Genomic DNA, 23,028 nt, shown 5'->3' on the forward strand with positions numbered 1-23,028 from the left:
CTGGCATACAATTAAACAATAACTTTTTAATACCAATGATCAACTTCTCATTGTTAATTACTGCTCCATTTCTTTTCTTTTCTATGTGTATATATATATATATATATATATATATATATATATATATATATATATATATATATATATATATATATATAGGGAGAATTCACAAAAGAACAACACACAAAGACAGGTGGTGTTGAAAACAAATAGATGTATTAGTATAACACTCGGGAATTCAGAAAGTCTTTAACGTTTCGAGTCTATGCTCTTCCACAGAAAGGAACACAGCAAGAAACAAGGAGAGAAAAAAATGTGTGTAGTGGTCAACACAAACATATATATATATATACAAGAATAAGGGCAGGGAATCGTCAATTAATAATAGAATTAATAATTAACAATTTTGCCAAGTAGTTCAGTATGAAAAAACCTTTATTGGTAAAACCATTTATCATCATAAATATACAGGGATTAGCATTGAGCTGCTTCTCCAACATACTGAAAATTTAGAAATAGACTGCTATTTCTAAATTTTCAGTATGTTGGAGAAGCAACTCAATGCTAATCCCTGTATATTTATGATTATATATATATATATATATATATATATATATATATATATATATATAAACTTATACATATATATATGTGTGTGTGTGTGTGTATATATATATATATATATATATATATATATATACACACACACACACACAAACATATACAGGGTGATTGAAAAGTAACTCCCTATTTTAAAATACTTATAATTCATTTATTAACTAATTTTTTTCTCAAATTTGTTGTGTATGTTCTTTAATGTATGGAAATCGATTCTATGTTGTCTTTTTTTTCTTATCAGAACAATTATTTTGTTTGAAATTTAGAGTTTGAGGAGGTGATGCTGGCTTTGTATGAAGAATGGTCTGATCTCTTAAAAAATATCCTCTGGAGTGATGAAGCAGTATACCACATCGGTGGGTTTGTGAACTGTCACAACTGCACAGGAGAAGATCCTCGTATTACCTCTGAAAAATGCAGAATCAGTCCAAAGTAACCGTAAAGTGTGGAATGACTTCGGACAGGATTGTGGGTCCTTTCATCCCTTGCAATACCATAAATACTGAAAGGTACCTCACCATGCTGCAAGATGAAATCTGGCCAGTTATCGGTACTTGGGAGAATATTGAAGATTTGATTTTTATGCAAGATGGCACTCCTCCACATTTTGCTATTATTGTTTGTGAATGGCTGAATGCCCACTTCCCTGGTAGATGGATGGGTCATTGAGGTCCACATGATTGGCCAGCCATAAACTCTGGTTTAATACCCTGCAACTTTTGCCTTTAGGTTTGGTGAAAGGAGCAAGTCTACTCTACCAAACCAACGACTTTGGAAGAACTTGAAGGGTGAATACAAGAAATTATGTTTTCCATCCCACAAGAGTTCCTGATGAAATCAGTTGATGCGGTTCCCGGGCGCCTTGAGAAGCTGGTAGCAAATGCTGGTGCCTGTATCAAATTTTAAATAAAACTCTATGCTATACGCTGTCTTCACATATTTTTTTCTAAAAATTATAGTTAATAAATGAATTATAAGTGTTTTAAAACAGAATTGCTTTTCAATCACCCTGTATATATAAACGTATATATATTAGAGTGGACTGAAAATAAAAAAATTGTGGAAATTGAAAATGCCTGAGGGCTAAAATATTGCTATATTCGATTACTAGAAAAATGCTAAATTTTTGCAGAGATCAATCAAGGGCATTTACTCCCTCAAGTCCCCTAAACTCCGAAAATGGGGGAATTTTGTAAATTTTTTTACAATTGCAGAGTTGGGGGGATATAAATGCCCTTGATCTAAGCAAAAATTTAGCATTTTTCAAGCAATAATAAATATATAGCAAGATTTTAGGCCTAAGGCATTTTCAATTTCCAAAATTTTTTAATTTTCACTCCATACTTGATAATACAATCTATATGCTCACACACATACATGTGTGTTAGTGTAGAGTGAAAATAAAAATATTGTGGAAATTGAAAATGCCTGCTGCCTAAAATCTTGCTATATATTATTACTAGAAAAATGCTAAATTTCTGCTTAGATTAGTCAAGGGCATTTACTTCCTCAAACCGGCCAAACACCGCTATTGTAAAAAATTTACAAAAATCCTCCATTTTTGGAGTTTAAAGGGCTTGAGGGAGTAAATGCCCTTGATTAATCTCAGCGAAAATTTTGCATTTTTCTAGTAATCAAATACAGCAACATTTTATCTCTCAGGCATTTTCAACTTCCACAATTTTTTTATTTTCAGTCCACCCTAATATATATGTATATAAAAAGTAAAAGGTAAAAAAGTCATAAGGAAGAGTAAATATGGATAGGCAGCTTTTTAATCGCTACAAATGTTTCAATACATACAGATCCTCGTATATACAAGATTTAAAGTTTAAATTAAATTATTTAACAATTTACCTGTATAAGAAGATCTATATGTATCTCCTCAGGCAATACTCAGTTGATGTTTCCGTAAGTAAATTTAGATTTCCAATGTTGCAGCATGGAAATCTAAATTTTGCTTACGGAGACAGCAGCTGAGTATCACCTGAGAAGATACATATAGAGCATCTTATACAGATAAATCGTTAAATAATTTAATTTAAACTTAACTTTAAATCCTGTATATACGAGGATCTGTATGTATCGAAACATTTGTAGCGACTAAATAGCTGCCCAACCACACTTACTCTTCCTTTTAACTCTTTTACTTTTTACTTTTTATTTTCACACACGAGGAATACCTACGACTAGAATTGGTAGCATACCATAAGAATACTACCGGATATTTGGGAATTCTAAGGGTGAACGAGCTCTATTTGTAGTCTTATACGTTATATATATATATAAATGAAAAATGTATTGTAAATACACAAACAACAACTAAAAAGACATATAACGTATATTGAGTACATTAACGGATGGAAAACAGACACAGAAGGCACCTAATTCTTCATCAGTTATCAACCAGATGGTACTACACAGTTCTGCACCAATACGGAGTGGACATGCAAAAGTGAATAAATGTAATTTAAGATGATGGACAAAGGACAAAGACAAAATAAATAAGAAACGAACAAAATATAGCCTCAGGACCAAAAAGACATGAATATATACATATAGATAGACAGATAGATATATAGATTAAAATCTATTTGCCAACATAAGGTGGCAGTCCTGCATAGGACCAAGTTACTACCTTTTAACCCCAGGAAAATATCTTTTCCAGCTGGTTATCGATACACAATCTGTGTCTATCATATATATATATATATATATATATATATATATATATTAGAAGGTTTGGAGGTGATGTACAGGTATTATATATTAGAAAAAATAAGGTACTCAGAGATTTGGATGGTTGTACATTTACAAATTTTTATTATATTAATAAAAATCTGTAAATGTACAACCATCCAGATCTCTGAGTACCTTATTTTTTCTAATATATATATATATATATATATATATATAGGGAGAATTCACAAAAAAACAACACACAAAGACAGGTGGTGTTGAAAACAAATAGATGTATTAGTATAACGCTCGGGAATTGAGAAAGTCTTTAACGTTTCGAGCCTGTGCTCTTCTACAGAAGGGAACACAGAAAGAAACAAGGAGAGAAAAAAATGCGTGTAGTGGTCAGCGATGCAAATGCACACACACATATACTTGCTTTCTGATTATATAATATATAATATATATATATATATATATATATATATATATATACAGATATAGGGCAGGGAATCGTCAATGAGTAATAAAATTAATAATTAACAATTTTGCCAAATAATTCAGTATGAAAAAAACCTTTATCGGTAAAACCATTTATAATCATAAATATACAGGGATTAGCATGAGTTGCTTCTCCAACATACTGAAAATTTAGAAATAGCAGTCAAAGAACTACTGATTCGAAACTACAAATTTTTTCTCTAACGGATGGCGATATTTATGGCACACACAGAACAAAACCGAAGAGAAAAGCAAAAACAAACCTGTCTTTAGTTAATTGAGTACGACGTTTCACGGTTAAGAGTATGAAGGTCTGTGTGTGCCATAAATATCGCCATCCGTTAGAGAAAAAATTTGTAGTTTGGAATCAGTAGTTCTTTGACTGCTCTTTCTAAATTTTCAGTATGTTGGAGAAGCAACTCATGCTAATCCTTGTATATTTATGATTATATATATATATATATATATATATATATACATTGGTCAGTGGAAAAAGCACCTCCTTTTAGGGGTTATTAACATGTGTGTGTGGGTGTGTGTATGAAGGACTGAAACAAATTTGAATATTAGAAAGCTAAGCAGTGAGAGAAATATAACAATTTAAACACATTCCTTCTATATTTTTTAATTTTTAAAAAAAGTAGTGGGTTGACTGACGGACCATTTCAAGGTTTGTTGACCACTCTTCGGAGAAGCTGTACCCAGTTTCCTTCTGCAATCAACAGCACAGACTATTCAGCTACTATATAAAGCAGTCATAAATTAAGTTATCACCATAGTGGATATATAGTTTATATAAATATGTAAATTTTTCTACAACCATGTTAGACATGGTGTGCTAGTATAGACTGATGGGAACTGAAAGAGGAATTTTTTACAGATGAAGAAGAAAACACAGCAAGACAACACATGGCATTTGCTGTGTAAGATAATATGTGCATGTGTGTGTTTCTATGTGCTGAGTGTACTACTTTAGCAATGCCTTCGTTTGACACCAAAATTTCTGCTTGTTGTTAGTGTTTCGGTTAGTAAGAATCTCAGAGTTTGCAAAAGAAGCCGTTCTGTGAAAAAATGAAATGATGACATAATGGCTGTGATGATTATGATAGCAGTAGTTAAATCTTTAGGGTAGTTTTAGCAATAGTTATATAGAAGCAGCACTATTCTACCTGGATTAGAATGTAAAAATAAGAAAAATGGTAAAATAATTAATAAATACAATTACAAGGTAGAATTTGTCATAAAATTTAATTAGGCAACAGATTTTTCACAGACAAATATGTGACAGTAAAAATTTCTTGTGATTATCAGAATCTGTTGTATATTCACTATTGGAATAATGAATCTCAAAGCACATCAGATAAAGCTATGAATAACACGGTGTAACAAAATTTTAATCTTTCTTTTTGTCTTTGGTCAGTAAGTGTTATTTCCTCCTTTTGCTTCTATCTAGAAATTGAAGGAAGTGACTACTATTCCCTTCAAACTTTGCTTTTGTCACCTGGACATCAATGCTTTGAAACTGACCTATTTTCCATTACATTTAAGACAGATTCAGTGCTGAGTTGCCAAAGCAAAAATATCATTATAGTAAACATTCTGCTCAATACCATAACATTTCAGACACATTCAGCATTAAGTTGCTGAATCAGAAATATCCTTTTCTACTCTAGGCACAAGGCCCAAAATTTTTGGGGAGGGGGCCAGTCGATTAGATTGACCCCAGTATACAACTGGTACTTAATTTATTGACCCTGAAAGGATGAAAGGCAAAGTCAACCTTGGCGGAATTTGAACTCAGAACATAGAGACAGACGAAATACTGCTAAGCATTTTGCCCGGCATGCTAATGTTTCTGCCAGCTCACTCCTTGCTGAAGCAGAAATGTTGTCATAGCAAATATTCTGCTTAATATCACAGATTTGCTTGTCAGACGCTTAACCATAACCACTTAAGCATGTCCCTTAGTGACCTACAATATGTGTATCTCTGACCATGAGTAGTAGTGGGGGAGCTTCATAAACCATGTGTTGAGGGTGGTTCTTTGGAGTTTAGATAAATGTAGCAAAAGCAAAGTTTGAAGGAAATATTAGCCATTTTTCATACATTCTAGTGATAAGCAAACAGGGAATAACAGTTGCCACCAAAGGACAAAAATCATGTTACACAGTGTAAAAGCATGTAAATATTTTCAACTCAATATTTACACACTATTCTTTATATTCATAGCTGTTTATGTGACGTGCTGCATGAGCCAATGTTCCAGCAATGAATTGCTCCGTGTTTTCTCAAAAGTTTATAAAATTCTTATGATGTCAACATGTTATATATATATAGGATGGAAGAAGCTCCTTTGAAGTATTTATGTAATTTCCCTAAAGACACCAAGCGAATTGCTATAACTGGATGCAAAAAAACAACAAAAAAAAAACAACAACAACAACAACAACAGAAAACCTTCCCCAAAAAACTCTTACACAAACCCATGAAATTCTTTGAAAATTATTGAAGTTATTACATGGAGACTATCAGTAGATGCTCAACTAATCTTTGGAAAGAAACAAAGAAATAGTGGGAAGAAATAAAGAAAGAAAGGTTCAAAGACAGGGCAAGAGGAGGGGTGGGAGCATATATAGGGCAGAATGACAGTCCCTTTGCAATATATCCTCACATGAGGAAGGGGTGTAAAATTTTTAAAAAATACATCTCAGCTGTTGGGTATGTTAGTTATTTGGTGTAGAAATAAATAAATCCAACACCAACTTGATAGTTAATGAAGAGACTAATGAGACGGTGAACAAACAGTACATCTCAGTATCTTCCTTATATATATATATATATATATAATATACTTTTTATATATATATAAATATTATATATATATATATATATATATATATATATATATATATATATATATATATATATATATATTTATTGATGTGGTGGGGAGGGTTACCAAAAAACTTACATAGAAGAGAAACGTAGCTATTCTGTTTCCTACCGTCTGCTCTAAGACCGTACTTTTTCTTTTCTGGAATGGCAATCACAGCAAAAAGAATAGCTAAAAACTGAGTATGGCAAAAATTTACTTCATGAAAAAAATGTAGCAAATATAGAGGAATTACACATGGAAAAAAAAAATCAGTTTGTCCTCATTATAATGAAATGGCACCAGATCCATTTTCTCTTTCCTTCCTTGACCACCCTGTCAGAATAGGTTGGTTTGGATTTAGTGAAGGTAAATATATGCATCTTTATTTCAACTAAGAAATAATTTGGGTTTTTTTTGTGATTATTGCCCCACAAAAAAGAAACAAACAAAAACAAAACAAAACATGGCACCTAGTTTCATACAAAAAAATTTGAAATTGGTGAAATTTAAATTAAAAGATAATTAAAACAAAACAAAAACATATGAACTTTGAGATATAAAAAAAATTAGATAAGAAAAGGCTTTTTTGTTTTTGTTATAGTTGAAATGTTATTTTAATTTTCACTGTAAAATGTTATGGAAAAAGGAAAAATAACTGACAGCAGAAAAATTAATAAAAATAAAATAAAATAAAACAAAATAAAATATTAAAAAATTATAATAAAGAAAAACAGTGTTGATTATACATTAGCATTTATAATGAAACTAAACATACATATATATTTATCTCTATATATGATGGTGGTGAACAGTGAAAATGAGTACTCAACACTGCATTGATGGATGTATACTTCCTGCATTTTGGGATTTTCCCCACAGCCATAGATTTCATGCACTGGAATTCACAATTTTCAAGTGCTCTACATATAAAATAGTGGTAAAAGTGTTTCCATTTTATATGTCAAACATTTGAAAATTGTGAATTCTAAAGCATAGAACCAAAGGTTGTGAAGGAAAATAATAAATAAAAAATATATATAACCTACCGTTGATAAGGCCAAAAGAGTTTGAAATCGTGCTGGTGATAACATACAGGAAAACCAAATGAGATATTTTCTCTTGGTAAATACCACAGTATCATGTATTCTAACACATTGACTTTTAAATGGGGAATACTTTACTATATATGAGAGGGTGCTGAAACGTTCCTGATTTTAAGGGTACTATGAAAGGCCTGGTTGGAGGTCCAACTTTCTGAGTTCTTTTACAGGGCTTAGAAAAACTGAAGGACTGCTACAATAAGTGTATGAATCTGAGAGGGGAATATATTGGATAAAATCATAATCAACTGATCCTCCTGCCTTTTCTTTTACCCAAAGCCAAGAATTTTTCAGTACCCCTTCATATATACGTATGTGTATATATGTGTGTGTGTGTGTGCGTGTATGAATCCCATACATATTTTCCTGTGTATTTGTTGCAACAAATATACAGAATGTGTGTATTTTGTGTGTCTGTTGTATGCATGTATATGTATTGTATATTGTATATGTATATACATGTGTTGTGTGTGTATCTGTGTGAGCATGTGTGTGCTGGGAGGAGCCTTGATTGCAAAAATTGTGAAAAAAAACAGAATAATATTTTAAATGATATATTTAAAAAAATATATAGTTAAAATGACATATAAACATAATTATATATGGAAAACATCAGCAGTAAGATTGTCAATAGAAAATTTGGGGTTATTTGTAAAAAAAACATTAAAACATTAATTGTCCATTAAAACATTAATTTGGGAAAGAAAAGAAGTGGAAAGGTGTCTGTTATTCCTTCCACCCCATCGAACCAGTTTTAAACTTGAGCTGAATAAGTCAGAATATTATATATGTATACACACACATGTGAAGGTGCATGGCCTAGTGGTTAGGTTGTTGCACTCACAACCACTAGATCATGGGGTTGATTCCCTGACTGAGCAGCACATTGTGTACATGAGCAAAACACTTCATTTCACACTACTCCAGTCTCCCTTCGATCAGTGGGGAATGTTGGCTTGCTTGCCTAGCCAGCAAGGTGGGATCATTTGAAGGCTAAAACAATGTAAAAGTATACTGTGACCAGCGATGAGTAACAACATCTGACAGTCTGGTCAATCACATGATCACGTGACGCACACACATACACATATATATAAGCAATAAAACAGATGGGTTGCAGTTCATTACAGCTGTACCTTTGCTATTTAAATACCATGATTCTACTAGATCCAGAAAATTTTATATATATATATATATATATATAGTCATAAGCATGACTATGTGGTTAAGAAGTTTTCGTCAGTAACCACACAATCTTGGGTTCAGTCCCATTATGAAATACATTGTCTTTTGCTATGGAATCCAGGTCAACCAACAGCTTGTAAACGAATCTCATAAGACTGAATCTGGTAGAGAGAAACTGCAGGAAACCAATCATATGTGTGTGGTGTGTGTGTGATCTTCCCTGTCTCTTAATTTTTAGAGTAAATTTTGACTGCCCACCCCACCTACTTGGTAACAAAGTTATGATGGAAAGCATCCTGTTTTAACCATCATCCTTTAAATCTTAAGAAAGTCTTGTCAATTTTTACAGTCCCAAATATCATGATCATTTGTAGCATATGAATTAAAGATTTGGATTCTCTCCTAAGTTCAGCCATACTTTGCTCCAGATGTGTTGGTATACATCCTACTGCTCCAATAATAATGTGTGAATATCATCCTTAATACATCAATAACAATATATTCTGTTGCTCAAATAATAATATGCCTGAAGCTGAGAGTGTATCTTGGGTACTGGATTAGCAAACCCTTTATCAATGATCCACAGATGTCCTGTTTCTCTTGTATTTTTCTCACCATGTCTGTGTCCAGAAGGCAGCTGATTTCCACAACAGAACATATTCTTTCTTTGTGGTCCCACACAATGATATCTGGCCAGCTGAGTTTTAACTTGGTGTCTGTTTTAATTTGTAAGTTCCACCAATATTCTTTTGACCCATTGGTCTCAATATGGTCAACTTCATTTGTAAGTATTTTCTTTTTTGTTATCTTACTCCAGACCATTCTGGTCACTGTATTATGTCTCAGGGAAGATAATATCTGGAAGACATTCTCATAGTTGGCAATGATGCAGTTGGTGTTGTGTTTTTGCATATGTCAGTCTCTATGTCTGTGCATTTCACACCTCTTGAACATAACTGGGTTCTGAGTTTATGTTAAGTACCTTAGTAGTATAGTAAACAGAATCACTAAATTAAGTACCAATGTGCCTCTTACTACAGAAACTGAACCTTTGTCTTTATGATTACGAATTCAGTCACCCTAACCAATGGGCCACAATACACCACTATATGATATATCACTCCGTATTATATAGAAACTCTTGCACAATACAGAGCAGATGTCATATTATTTGTCTGTCTTTCAGTCTTATTTTTGTCTATCTTTCTTTCCATGTATGTTCTCTATCTCATCTATTTATCTTTATCTATCTTTGCTTCTGTTGTCTATCTTCATATTTGTCTATTTTGAATGTATCATTGTTTGAGTCTGATAGTCTGCCTATGTTCTCTATTTTTGTGTGTATCACAGTGTTTAATTTGCCTATATTTTATCTGTCTGTCAGTTAGTCTGTCTTTGCATGTATTATCATTACGTATATCTGATTGTCAATAAAATGAAGCTCAAGTTAGTAAAAAAGATTTACTCACCCTTGCATAGTCAAAATGTGGTTCATAATGGCCACCGATTCCATAGTTGGCAACCTGTGGTAAAGAAATAAGACTGATTAAGTGATAGCAGAGGGCAAACAAGCAACTAGAATATCAAAGAGAATGGGTAAATCTTACAGTGGTTCTTAATCATTTTATATTTTACTCTTTTACTTGTTTCAGTCATTTGACTGCGACCATGCTGGAGCACTGCCTTTAGTCGAATCAAATCGACCCCAGGACTTATTCTTTGTAAGCCTAGTACTTATTCTATCGGTCTCTTTTGCTGAACCACTAAGTTACGGGGACGTAAACACATGTTGGGGGGACAAACATAGACACACAAACATATACACATACATACATACATATATATATATATATATATATATATATATATATATATATATATATATACATATATACAACGGGCTTCTTTCAGTTTCCGTCTACCAAATCCACTCACAAGGCTTTGGTCGGCCTGAGGCTATAGTAGAAGACACTTGCCCAAGGTGCCACGCAGTGGGACTGAACCCGAGACCATGTGGCTGGTAAGCAAGCTACTTACCACACAGCCACTCCTGCGCCTATATTCTATTTGTGGACCCTTTTGACTACTATTTTACTCTAATGGACCCTCTTAACCATTCGATGTTTAAAAACTAGTTTTATAGATACTTCTTTCAAAATTTCTAATTTGTTTTTCACACATCAACTTTTGTATATTGAATGGCGTAAAACATTTGATAAAAGAAATTTAGCTGTTTCTTGCCAGAAACAAATCTAAAGCAAAATTTTTTCATGGACCCTTAGAATGCTACTTTGGATCCCTAATTTAGTATTTTGCTTGAACAACCCCCAAAAATCCTATATGGACTCCACCAGGGTCAAATGGACCCTGGTTGAGAACCATGGGTGTAAGAGTAGTATGAACAATGGAGGGAGACTGATAATAGCGGAATAATTATAGGAAGAATGAAAGAAAGAAAGATGGATACTACACAGTAATTATGTATGGTTGAGCAACACTAGATGTTTATACTGATCCTCAGTTGGCAGTTTACAAAGATGAGCAGCATCAAATTAAACTCCTGTGACACCTGTCTGAGACTGCTCCTAATTCTATGATACACACTCCCTGTTTTAAAGGGATCCAAATTAAAACCTTCCATCAAAATTCCATGCTAATTTATGTTCCAAATACCAGCTTAACATTACTGGCAAAGTTAAAATGCTGAGCTGGCAGAATTGTTAGCAAGCTGGGTAAAATGCTTGGCAGCATTTTATCAGTCTTTATGTTCTGAGTTCAAATTCTGCTGAGGTCAGCTTTACCTTTCATCCTTAGTGGGGTGGGAGGGGATCAATAAGATAAGTACCAGTTGAGCACTGGGATCAACATAATTGAGTGGCCACCTCCTTTGAAACTGCTGCTCTTGTGCTAAAATTTGAAAGCAGTATTAATGACGAAGTTATTTTACTAAATTCTTCATTATTTTCAAAATTAATTAAAACAAAGGCAGCACATTTCAACAGAAATATGGTAACAAAAGAATTAAATATTGTATGAGTCTATCTGTCCGTATGTTCTATAACTCACCTGAGACTGACTCTGGTTCTATTAAACAAACTTTTTGTTTTAAAGAGATTGAAATTAAGCCCTTCCATCAAAATTTGATGTTAATTTATGTACCAAAGACTAGCTTAATGATAATGACAGAGCTATTTAATGAAATTCTTCAAAATTAAACACAACAGAGACAGACAAAATTAATACCACAATGCATTTTATTCAGCATTCTACACTTCACACTACTCTATAAGAATGTTAATAAGAAAAAAGTGACAACGAATAAATAAAATTACCCCAAACTACTGCACCTCCATCCCAATACCACTGTTATGGCCTTGGAGAATTTCTGCTTCCAAAGAAAAACTCACCTGAAGTTCCTCAGCAGTTTCCACATTGAGACCTGTCACAGTTCCAATTCTCTTGTTGATTCTGGACAAAATTAGGTGGTCTGCGTCTTTCAACCAAGCACTGCAAAAAATATACAGTATATATATATATATATATATATATATATATATATATATATATATATTAGACAGAATGCGTTAACAAAGCCAAGGCTGCAAGTAGTTTTCAGGACATTTATAAGGAAATAGTCTTACAGCTGTTTCTCTGATATTATGGTTATCCCTTCATCAGAGACGGTAAGAAATTAAAAAGAGGAAATATTTGAAAAATTCTGTCCATACCACTTACTTAGCATTACCTGATACTTTTTTAGGTCTTCTAGATACCAATACCTCTCATATATATGTGTGTGTGTATATATATAAAATGTATATAAATAAATAAATATATATATATATATATAATGTATATATATATATATATATATATATATATATATATATATATATATATATATATATATATATATAAAAATATATATATACATACAATATTAGATATGTACATATATATATATACAATAGGGTACTACATGAGTACCTATATCACTAAAAAATAGAAGTCAAAATATACTTCTGTACTACCGAATAGTCACAAATCTACTTTTTAGCGATATAGGTACTCATGTAATACCTTTGTGTGTGTATATATATGTACATATCTAATATTGTATGTATATGTTTTATTAATTTGGCTGTATGGCTGATAATTCGATTACCACTCATGATGGTATTTTAATAATATCATCCCTAGGATCTTTCTGATTTGGCAGACACCATTTGTTTTAGGGTTTTAGGGTTAGGGTTAGGGGATCTTTCTAATTTGGCGGAAACCATTTTTTAGAGTTACAGTTAGGGTTATGAGTATTTTTGCCAAATTTGGTGAAAATCTGTTCAATACACCGCCACAAATTTTTCATGAAATTTGGCCAAAAATACACATAACCCTAACCCTAAAACCCTAAATCTAAAACCAGTACAAACGCACGAACGATGTCATAAATAACAGTACCGCCGATAGTTGTTGTTGACAAACAACGGCACTGATTTTATTCAAGGGAAAAGATCCCATTACACCGCCACAACGTGTTGTTGACAATCCACAGCAGTAATTGTTTTCACCTCAATAGACGTCAGTGATTGGTTGAAATTACCGAAATACGACAACTTTTAACATGAAATAACTTCGAATATAAAAATTTTTTCTCTGTTCTATAAGACAAAATATACAAGTATACGAAGTTTTAAAGTGTTTCGGTAAAAAACACACTAAATAAAAACTAAATAAAAAATGGTGTCCGCCAAATCAGAAAGATCCCATCCCTATATTTATATATATTTATTTATTTATTTACATGTGTATACGAATGTATGTATATTTAATATATCAAATCCAAATCAGACTAGAGTTTGGTGCAGCCCCTTAGCTTATCGGCCCTGGACAACGGACGTTAAATGATGATGATGATGAAACGAATTAATATAGAGATATAACTCGTGTAGCTAACAAGGGAAATAACTTCAAAACGGGAGGTAACTGGTGGTAAGTAAAACGCCGATAGGCACACATGCCTAGGAACGTCTGTCGATGTGGTCGTTGGGCAAGTGAAAAATAGCAACCAATATCGTTCAAATAACACGTTCGGATGATTCAATGAATTCTCCTTCTTATAGAAGGAGAATTCATTGAATAATGAATGCAGTTACTGAACCGTCTTGTTTTAACCAGCTTGATAAATGGCGAAATAAATTAATATTTCGGTCAGGAAACCCTTGATAAACTGTATTTGTGGTTTTTATAACAAGAAGTGGAATCATACACAAACACAGAACAGAAGTCTGCGAACAACACCTACTCTCCGAAAATTTTCTGAAGATAGTGTCCTAGTCAGGTAAAAATATAGACCATTGACTTATATTGTTTAATTTTTTAAATAATTTTTGCGCTTTAAAACATACTTAAAAACATTGATATATATATAAAGATTTCAAAACGCAGCATTCAGTGCCTTGATATTTTAAACTTTGAGCAATTCCAAGCACTCTCAGATAAAACCTTGCTTAATCTCTTCTCCGAAATCACATGCAACTAGATGACTCGGAACTTTACCTATCAGTGTTATTTAATACCAGAAAAGTGTCAAGAAAAATTTACAAGTTTTGGAAATGAAACGAAAGCAAAAATGCACATGAAACAACATTTAATCAATCATATCGACCAGCTAGTGTATGAAGCAAATGGTATGATAAATTTGAATTTTATTTATGTTTTGACTGTTTCATTTACCAACCACATGATTTTAGGTTCAATCCCCTTTGTGATTTTGTGGAGCCTTAGGCAGATGTCTTTTGTTATTATTCCAGGTCAGCCAAATCCTTGTGAATGGCGCTGGTGAATGGAAACTGCATGATGCCTTGTGTGTTTGTGTTTCCTTATTTTGACATTGCACCATAGTTATTAATAAATATCACTATTGTACATTCTGTGTCATTTATTTGCAATCTTCAGTGAAAGCATGTCCAGCCATTGTGCTGTTTGTGCATAAAGGACTAAGAGAAATATTGCCTTGCTTGGAAACAAGTGAGAGTTGACTACATGAAGGGCATCTGTCCATAAAACATCTACCTCAATGAATTTTGCCTGACCCATGGACATTAAAATTGAGGACATTCGAGCGAGATCGTTGCCAGTGCCCTTGGACTGGCTCCTGTGCAGGTGGCACGTAAAATACACCATTTGAGCGTGGCCGTTGCCAGTACCGCCTGACTGGCCTTCGTGCCGGTGGCACGTAAAAGCACCCACTTCACTCTCTGAGTGGTTGGCAGGGCATCCAGCTGTAGAAACTCTGCCAAATCAGATTGGAGCCTGGTGTAGCCATCTTGTTTCACCAGTCCTCAGTCAAATCGTCCAACCCATGCTAGCATTGAAAGCGGACGTTAAACGACGATGATGATGTTCAGTTCAGTGATATATAAAGTAAAAACGAATTAAGGGGAGATAAGTAGTAAAAGAAGCTAAGGGAGATAACTCAGGAGCATAAACCAGTCAACTTAAAAAGTTGTTTGGTCATTCTTACTTCGCAATCGATCCTCATGGGCAAGACGTCCACATACAAAATGTGGAAAATATGTGGACGCAGGTGAAACGGAAGTTGAGATGACAGTTTGGGACTTCGGACAAATTGTTTGTTTCATATCTGCATGAGTTTCTCTGGCGTAATTCTACTGAGAAAAATAAAACATTTCCTCACTTTCTGGCGGCGATTGTCAGTCTTTACGCTGTATAAAAAGTAAACTACTTCGTTTACTACTTATAAATCAGCCGAACGTGTTATTAGAACGATATTGGTTGCTATTTTTCACATGCCCAACGACCACATCCACATACGCTCGTAGGTATTTACTTTTTTTATATCACTATACTGAACAATTACCATATTTATTTCAGGGGTCAACCATACTCCATACCCCCTCTTGTTGACTCTTTCTTATTCAATTATATATATATATATATATATATATATATATATATATATATATATATATATATATATATTCTTTAACTTATTTCAGTCATTTGACTGCGGTCATGCTGGAGCACCGCCTTTAGTCGAGCAAATCGACCGCCAGGACTTATTCTTTGTAAGCCTAGTACTTATTCTATCGGGTCTTTTGCCAAACCGCTAAGTTACGGGGTTGTAAATATACCAGCATCGATTGTCAAGTGATGGTAGGGGGGGGGGGGGGACAAACACAGACACACACAAATACATATATACACATACATACATATACATACGACAGGCTTCTTTCAGTTTCCGTCTACCAAAATCCACCCACAAGGCTTTGGTCGGCTTGAGGCTACAGTAGAAGACACTTGCCAAAGGTGCCACGCCAGAACTATGTGGTTAGTAAGCAAGCTACTTACCACACAGCCACTCCTACATACATACAAGGTGATCAAAGATGTTATTTTATCACCATGTAGATAATCTTAGGGCTGAGCAACAACAATAGTGAGAGACAAAGCTTATTTGAAATTGTTCTGTTTTAGTTAGTGTTTGACCCAAGGCCTGACTCAGAAACTCATGGCCGCAACACAAGCTTCTTAATCACATCCATGTTTGTGCCTGTGATTGAGAAAAACCTAGGATCAAAGATGTTTTAATTATTTTTATGTTTTGTTTTTCAGCCATAAATGTAGTTAAGAAATTTATTTTGTAACGAGAATGTTCCAGGTATGCCCTCACTTCACCCCACTTCATCCCAGAGAAGTGTTTACCTTTAGAAGTGTTTACCTTTGCTATAACTTCAGACCCAGATGTTTATTACAGAATGCATCACCACCACCACCACCACTTAATCTCATAACCTAGTAGTTCAGCAAATAGAGTTCAATAAAATAAGTATCAGTCTGAAACATGTTGTGTGGCTAATATGAATGACTAAAACCTTTGTAATTCAGTGATTAAAAGCAGTTAAACATTGAAAGAATATTGTCATGTTATTAAACCAAAGAATCAAACCAGTAAGGGAGCTTCTACACGCTAAAAACAGTAGCTATATTTTCACAAACCACATCCTGGCAAATGGAGTTGGCACAGCAAATAGCTTTGTGAAATAGCAAAAGAATGGGTGGAGGTAGCGAATACACACACCACCCATTTTCAGTATAACCCTAACCCTGATCACCAAAAACAGGTGGTGCCTGTATTCTTTACCTTCGCAAAAAAAAAAAATGTAAGGAAGGAAAACAGGCAGAAAGGAGAATTAAGGAAGAGGGGACTGAAGAAATTCAGAATAACTACTATCAATCCAGATGTGACCATGTGACCCCAAAGTGAAAAATTACCCCACTTACCTTTTACTGATACGGTATGTTGCTGTTTCTAATTTTCCTGTTACTGAATTCTGTACTGTTGCTCTGTTTAGCTGGAAAAATGGAATAAAAGACAAAGATATCAGAAATATAATAATATATATATATATGTATGTATATGTGTGTGTGTGTGTATTTTTTCTCCACTCTGTCTCTTCATATCCTAGGAGCTGATCACAGCTTCTGTGTGTGAATATATATATATATATATGCACTAATTGCTGAGTCACTATCAGAACTAGAGGAGAAGTTTCAGGTGTGGAAGCAAGGACTAGAATCGAAGGGCCTTAGAGTCAACCTAGCTAAAACCAAAGTCCTAATAAGTAGGAAGGTAGAAAAAACACAAACTCCTTCAGGTAGATGGCTCTGCTTGATCTGTAGATAAGGCGTAGGTAGAAACTCTATAAGATGCACCCAGTGCAAGCTATGGACACATAAGAGGTGCAGCAATATCAAAGGAAGGTTAACTAGGAAGATAGTTTTTGTATGTGGCAGATGTTCAGGAGCTATGAACACTGTAAATGTGCAGAAACAACTTCTGCCACATTCCAGGGAGAAAAGCTAGAAGTGGTTGATAGCTTCCGTTATCTAGGTGACCAAGTTAGTAGTGGGGGAGGGTGCGCTGTAAGTGTAGCTGCTAGAATAAGAATAGCCTGGGCAAAGTTCAGAGAGTTCTTGCCTCTGCTGGTGACAAAGGGTCTCTCTCAGAGTAAAAGGCAGACTATATGACGCATGTGTACGAACAGCCATGCTTCAGGGCAGTGAAACATGGGCCGTGACTGCTGAAGACATGCGTAGGCTCGCAAGGAATGAAGCCAGTATGCTCCGATGGATGTGTAATGTCAGTGTGCATACTAGACAGAGTGTAAGTACCTTGAGAGAAAAGTTGAACCCAAGAAGCATCAGTTGTGGTGTGCAAGAGAGACGATTGCGCTGGTATGGTCATGTGGCGAGAATGGATGAGGATAGCTGTGTGAAAAAGTGCCACACCCTAGCAGTTGAGGGAACCTGTGGAAGAGGTAGGCTCAGGAAGACCTGGGATGAGGTGGTGAGGCACGACCTTCGAACATTGGGCCTCACCGAGGCGATGACATCCAACCGAGACCTTTGGAAATATGCTGTGCATGAGAAGACCCGGCAAGCCAAGTGAGACCTAAATCCAAGGCCTCTGCCAGGGGTGTAGCCAGCCCACTTATGCGTACCTTTCCTTCATTGGATACTAAACTCCACTTGCGAAGACCTGTTGAGGCAAGCAAAATGGAAATCAAACTAAACTCAACGACTGGCACCCATGCCAACGTTGTCTCCTTCATTGGACATGAAACTCGGCTTGGGAAGACCTGTTGGGGCAAGCGAAAGCGAAATCGTGATGGCACCTGTGCCCAGCGTCGCCTTCCTGGCACTTGCGCCGGTGGCATGTGTAAAGACATTCGAGCGAGATCGTTGCCAGTACCGCTGGACTGGCTCCTGTGCAGGTGGCATGTAAAATACACCATTTTGAGCGTGGCCGTTGCCAGTACTGCCTGACTGGCCTTCGTGTCGGTGGCACGTAAAAGCACCCACTACACTCTCGGAGTGGTTGGCGTTAGGAAGGGCATCCAGCTGTAGAAACTCTGCCAAATCAGGTTGGAGCCTGGTGTAGCCTTCTGGTTCACCAGTCCTCAGTCAAATCGTCCAACCCATGCTAGCATGGAAAGCAGACGTTAAACGATGATGATGATGATTGATATATATATATATATATATATATATATATATATATATATATATACATGTGGAGGAGCAATGGCCCAGTGGTTAGGGCAGCGGACTCGCAGTCATAGGATTGCGGTTTCGATTCCAAGACTGGGCGTTGTGAGTGTCTATTGAGTGAAAACACCTAAAGCTCCACGAGGCTCCGGCAGGTGATGGTGGCGAACCCTGCTGTACTCCTTCACCACAAACTTTCTCTCACTCTTACTTCCTGTTTCTGTTGTGCCTGTAATTCAAAGGGTCAGCCTTGTCACACTGTGTCACGCTGAATATCCCCGAGAACTACGTTAAGGGTACACGTGTCTGTGGAGTGCTCAGCCACTTGCACGTTAATTTCACGAGCAGGCTGTTCCGTTGATCGGATCAACTGGGACCCTCAACGTCGTAAGCGACGGAGTGCCAACTCATATACACACACACACACACACACATACATATATATACTAGCAGTATAACCCGACCTTGTCCGGGTGTGACTAATTATGCCATCTACGATAAGTCTTGCTAGCTGAAAATCAACTAAAAAAGAAAGCCTTACAACGAAAAAACCCTTATGATGTAAATATGTTCATAATTCAAAAGACGATGAAATTGATAGGGAAAGTCTGAAGGCTGTTTTGCGTAAAATTATTAAGCATACGTAAATTTCATCCATGTAATTGGCTATAGAAATGCTTGTGCAAAACAACTTTTTGCGCTGCCCTGATTATACATAGCAAGGGTAATCCCTTTTCACAGGAGCTAGGATGGCAATTTGTGATGAAGCAATTGCTGTCGATCTGTTGCTAAACAGTTTTGCCAGAATTCTATCAGATTGGGCAGAAGGTGTTGATGCACCATTTTGCATTATGTTCAAAGTAGCTACTGGAATGTGGTGGATTGCTGCAGTCTGTGGCTGTCATTTTAAACCGGTTGCTGTCTTTCCCCAGCAAACTCTCTTCTTTGGAGGCATAATCTATGTATATATTAAACAGAACAACAAAAGTTATAATAGATGGCAGGGTCGGTACTTTTCACATATCTGTAATTTTTCAGATTAACACCCGCACGATTACCCAACCCTAAAAAACATAACCGTAACATTAATTCTAAACCCTAACCCTAAAACCCTAACCCTAACACCCTAGTGAAAATCGTGGTAAATTTACAAAACATTGACGAACATGAGTTATATTTTACTGAATGATTGTGTACTTGCATGTGTATGCTTTTGAGAGAGCGAGAGAAGAAGAGGTAGAGAGGAGGAGAGAAAGGAATAGGGGTAGTTAAAAGTTTTCTTATGACTGCTTCTCTTCACTGCCTATTACTTCATTAGAAATCTAAGGATGCACATAAGCACATAATAGAGAAAAATGAAACAAATATGGACGACTTGCTCCGAAACACCACCGAGTGGGGAACACTTCTCAAAAATAACCTGCAGTTGTTTCCTTCAAAATTCCTACATGCTTGAAATGTACATACATCAAGGTACATTTATACAAAATTTCATGAAAAAATATTCATTTTCCTGGAAGTTAAGAGGAATTTAAGTGGAATTTCCGAATATTGTACCCCACCCCCTTCCAAAACACTTTCACCGAAAATTTTTGTATATTTGTAATCTACATAATAAATAATATATGCATAGAAAATTTCATAAAAAAATATTCACTTTTATGAAAGTTATGACCTTCCAAAGTTGGGGGATACAACTCTGTAGTTATGCCATCAATGTTTTGTAAATATACCACGATGTGAATGATTGTTTACTTGCACGTGTATACGTTTGAGAGAGCGAGAGAGGAAGAGGGGGAGAAATGAATAGAGATTGAGAGCAATGTGTATGTTGTTGTCACAGGTCATGTATGTGTGGTTGTGTGTGTTTTTACGTATCTATGTTATGAAAAATAGGTAAAGAATACTGAGATGAAAGTTTAATCTATGACGTTGTATGTATCACTTTCTCTCTCTCCCTCTCCCTCTTTAACTCTTACTCTCTATATTTTTATGTTGAGCGCGTGTGTAAGAATTGCGTTCCAGGTAGAAGGGATGAAATATAAAAGTTGCTAGAAACAACAGCCAAATCTCCCTTAAATCACACAAAGTAAACAGAATTTTAAAAATCTAATTACTGCACTGGAAAGTTCACATCGAGAAAATTCCATTGATGTAAAAATTTTTACGAAAAAGTGGAAAATGTGGATTTCTATAAACTTTCAAAAAGGCTTCACACAAACACACAATTTCAGATTTATATATTAAGATATATATATATATATATATATATATGTATATATATATATATATATATATATATATATACATATGTATATGTATATGTAAAAAAATACAAAATGGGACAAGAACGCAAAACGTCCAGACAGTTAGGTGATACAAGAAAGGGACAACAAAACATCCCGATAGACGACACAAAGAAAACAAGGACGGGTCATTTGGAGTTTTGTTTCCTCAGTCGGGTTCCAGATTATCTTTGCAATTTCGGCTGGTTATACTCGAGATTCCTCCAATCTGGCCAGCCCCAAGGAAAAACTAAGCTAAGAGCCTTAAATTCCTTGGAAGAAAGCAGCGAATGTGAAACTGTTAATCCAGACACTTCTTTTTATCTCTTTCCAATTTTTTCGTCTCTTTGTTTTCTTTCCTGATTCCTTTCTTTTGAAGAACGTAGACTCATAACATCAAAGACTTTTCCATTTTTCCTGAGCATCAAACTAATACACCCTCTTTGTTGTTCTCCCACCTGTCTCTGTCTTTTGTTTTTTGTACATTTGAACCACACGCACACATATATATATATGAGAGAGAAACAGAGAGAGTAAGACAAATAGACAGATAAATAGCGATACTAAGACAGGAAGACAAATGGAGAGAGAGAGAGAGAGAGAGAAAGAGGCGAGGGTTTAAGGAAACAAGGTATGAAGATTAAGAGATTAAAAAAAAAAACAAGATTCATCTTCTACATGGCACCTACCCTTGGTGTGGCAAAAGTCTTCACAAAGTCTATTTCGTTGTCTGAAAGGATGTCATGATAAACTACTAGCCAGGGATCCAAGTGCATCTCTTCCTCCTTGACTCGGGCTAAATACAAATATGGGTTGCCATACCAGGCATACTTGCACTTTAGTTTGTGGGCATTTTTGATTGGCTGTAAAAATTTGGACAAATAAGAAAAGAAAGACATTAAATAAAAAGAAATAATTAATAGTTTGAGCAATGCGTAGTCAAGAGTACACACACACACACACATGCATATGTATATATATATCTGACAAGCTTCTATCAGTTTCCATCTACCATATCCACTCCCAAGGCTTTAGTCAATGCAGGATTATAGTAAAAGACACTTGCTCAAGTTGCTGTGCAGTGGGATTAAACCCAAGATCACATGGTTGGAAGTCAGCTTCTTAACTACAGTCATACCTACACCAATTTACCTATCTGTCTGTCTGTCTATACACACATACACACACACACACATTAGTTGAGAGACATTACTCTTTCCCCTGCTCATTCTTACTCTTTTTCACTCTACGTCTCTACCTCTCTCTTTCTCTCTCCTTCTTGCCCATGTACCTCTCTCTTTCTCTCTCCTTCTTGCCCATGTACCTCTCTCTCTCTCACCCTCTACTCAATATCTTGACATTTTGGAAACTACCCTTAACCATGATATCCACTGTGACCCCTTCTCATAGCAAGGGTCAAAGAGAAAACAAAGAGACACCCACAACAAATTAAACAAAACAACCAACTACTACAAGGAACCTCAATAAAAACAGACCCTAGTCAGAACTCACCATAATTTCTTCCCCTCGGCACAGGCTCTCATATGCATAGAACTCTTCAGAGTTACGGTAGTCATCGATGTGGCGAGGATTCTTCACTCGTTGTAATCCAGTGTCACCACGTCTTTGTGCTGCTTTAACTTTATCTTCTTCAAGCATTTTTTCAAAGTAGAATTTATTATTTTTGGCTCTCTGATGAGTAGGATCTGGA

General features: G+C 35.3%; 1 protein-coding gene and 1 long non-coding RNA gene across 7 annotated transcripts in view; one reads left to right on the forward strand and one right to left on the reverse strand.

The window, feature by feature from the left end:
- LOC106882470 (prolyl 4-hydroxylase subunit alpha-1) overlaps positions 1-23,028 on the reverse strand; it is a 135,729-nt gene that overhangs the window by 20,846 nt on the left and 91,855 nt on the right. For 3 of the 4 annotated variants that reach the window (XM_089340667.1, XM_089340668.1, XM_089340666.1), the window contains exons 6-10: positions 22,830-23,023; positions 22,007-22,180; positions 17,266-17,336; positions 12,366-12,465; positions 10,428-10,481 (exon numbers count right to left, since the gene is read on the reverse strand). In XM_089340667.1, the coding sequence (XP_089196793.1) occupies positions 10,428-10,481; positions 12,366-12,465; positions 17,266-17,336; positions 22,007-22,180; positions 22,830-23,023 (593 nt within the window). Of the gene's footprint in view, positions 1-6,769; positions 6,833-10,427; positions 10,482-12,365; positions 12,466-17,265; positions 17,337-22,006; positions 22,181-22,829; positions 23,024-23,028 lie in introns of all 4 variants that reach the window. The other variant, XM_089340669.1, reaches the window with a different exon arrangement.
- LOC128250617 (uncharacterized) overlaps positions 13,848-23,028 on the forward strand; it is a 169,427-nt gene continuing 160,246 nt past the window's right edge. The window contains exon 1 of one of the 3 annotated variants that reach the window (XR_016238115.1): positions 13,848-14,296. This is a non-coding gene — a long non-coding RNA (uncharacterized LOC128250617). Of the gene's footprint in view, positions 14,297-15,054; positions 15,801-23,028 lie in introns of those variants that run through there. The other 2 variants (XR_016238116.1, XR_016238114.1) reach the window with 2 other exon arrangements.

This window comes from Octopus bimaculoides, chromosome 23 (genome assembly GCF_046866305.1).
Source record: "Octopus bimaculoides isolate indiv1 chromosome 23, ASM4686630v1, whole genome shotgun sequence".
NCBI lineage: Eukaryota > Metazoa > Mollusca > Cephalopoda > Octopoda > Octopodidae > Octopus > Octopus bimaculoides.